This window comes from Entamoeba nuttalli (genome assembly GCF_000257125.1).
Source record: "Entamoeba nuttalli P19 unplaced genomic scaffold asmbl_6044, whole genome shotgun sequence".
In the NCBI taxonomy this organism is placed as follows: domain Eukaryota; phylum Evosea; order Mastigamoebida; family Endamoebidae; genus Entamoeba; species Entamoeba nuttalli.
In genome coordinates, this window is record NW_008577852.1 from 4,409 (window position 1) to 4,986 (window position 578).

The 578-nt window shown below is 25.8% G+C and overlaps 2 protein-coding genes across 2 annotated transcripts in view; both read left to right on the forward strand.

Annotated features, from left to right (window-relative positions):
- Positions 1 to 32, forward strand: part of ENU1_146750 (Rap/Ran GTPase activating protein, putative) — a gene marked incomplete at both ends in the record, with an annotated part of 1,662 nt that extends 1,630 nt beyond the window's left edge. Inside the window, one exon of the mRNA XM_008860492.1 lies at positions 1 to 32. This exon is cut by the window's left edge and continues 1,630 nt beyond it. Coding sequence (XP_008858714.1) covers positions 1 to 32 — 32 coding nt within the window.
- A 113-nt stretch (positions 33 to 145) lies between these two features.
- ENU1_146760 (Rap/Ran GTPase activating protein, putative) overlaps positions 146 to 578 on the forward strand; it is a gene marked incomplete at both ends in the record, with an annotated part of 621 nt that continues 188 nt past the window's right edge. The window contains one exon of the mRNA XM_008860493.1: positions 146 to 578. This exon is cut by the window's right edge and continues 188 nt beyond it. Coding sequence (XP_008858715.1) covers positions 146 to 578 — 433 coding nt within the window.

A 578-nucleotide genomic window follows, 5' to 3' on the forward strand; every position in this document is an offset into this window, starting at 1 on the left:
TTTATTCCCTGAATATAAAGAAAAATCAATGATTCCAATAAGGGGAGAACCTATTTATAATGCATTATGTAAATTTGAAAATTTCTTTACTTATAAAAGATATAAATTTGGTGTATTATATGCTGCTGTTGGACAAACAAAAGAAATGGAATTCTTTAATAATAGAAAAGGTTCTTCTTATTTTGAACATTTCTTAACACTTCTTGGAGATAAAGTTGAATTATTTGGATATCAAGGATTTGCTGGTGGATTAGATACTAAAAATCGTTTAATGGGAGAATATACTTATGTTAATAAATTTTCACTTGGTAATATAGAAATTGTTTATCATATAGCACCTTATTTACCATTTATGGAAACAAATGACCAACAATTAGATAAGAAAAGACATATTGGTAATGATGTTGTTGTATTAATTTTTAAAGAATATGCAGGAAAACCAGATCCAATTGATATTGAATCTTTTAAAACTCAATTTAACCATTGTTTCATTGTTGTTGGATTTGATGTTACTCAAAATAATCCACCTGAAGCATATGAATATTCAATTAATATTTGTTGTAAAAAAGATGTTGCAC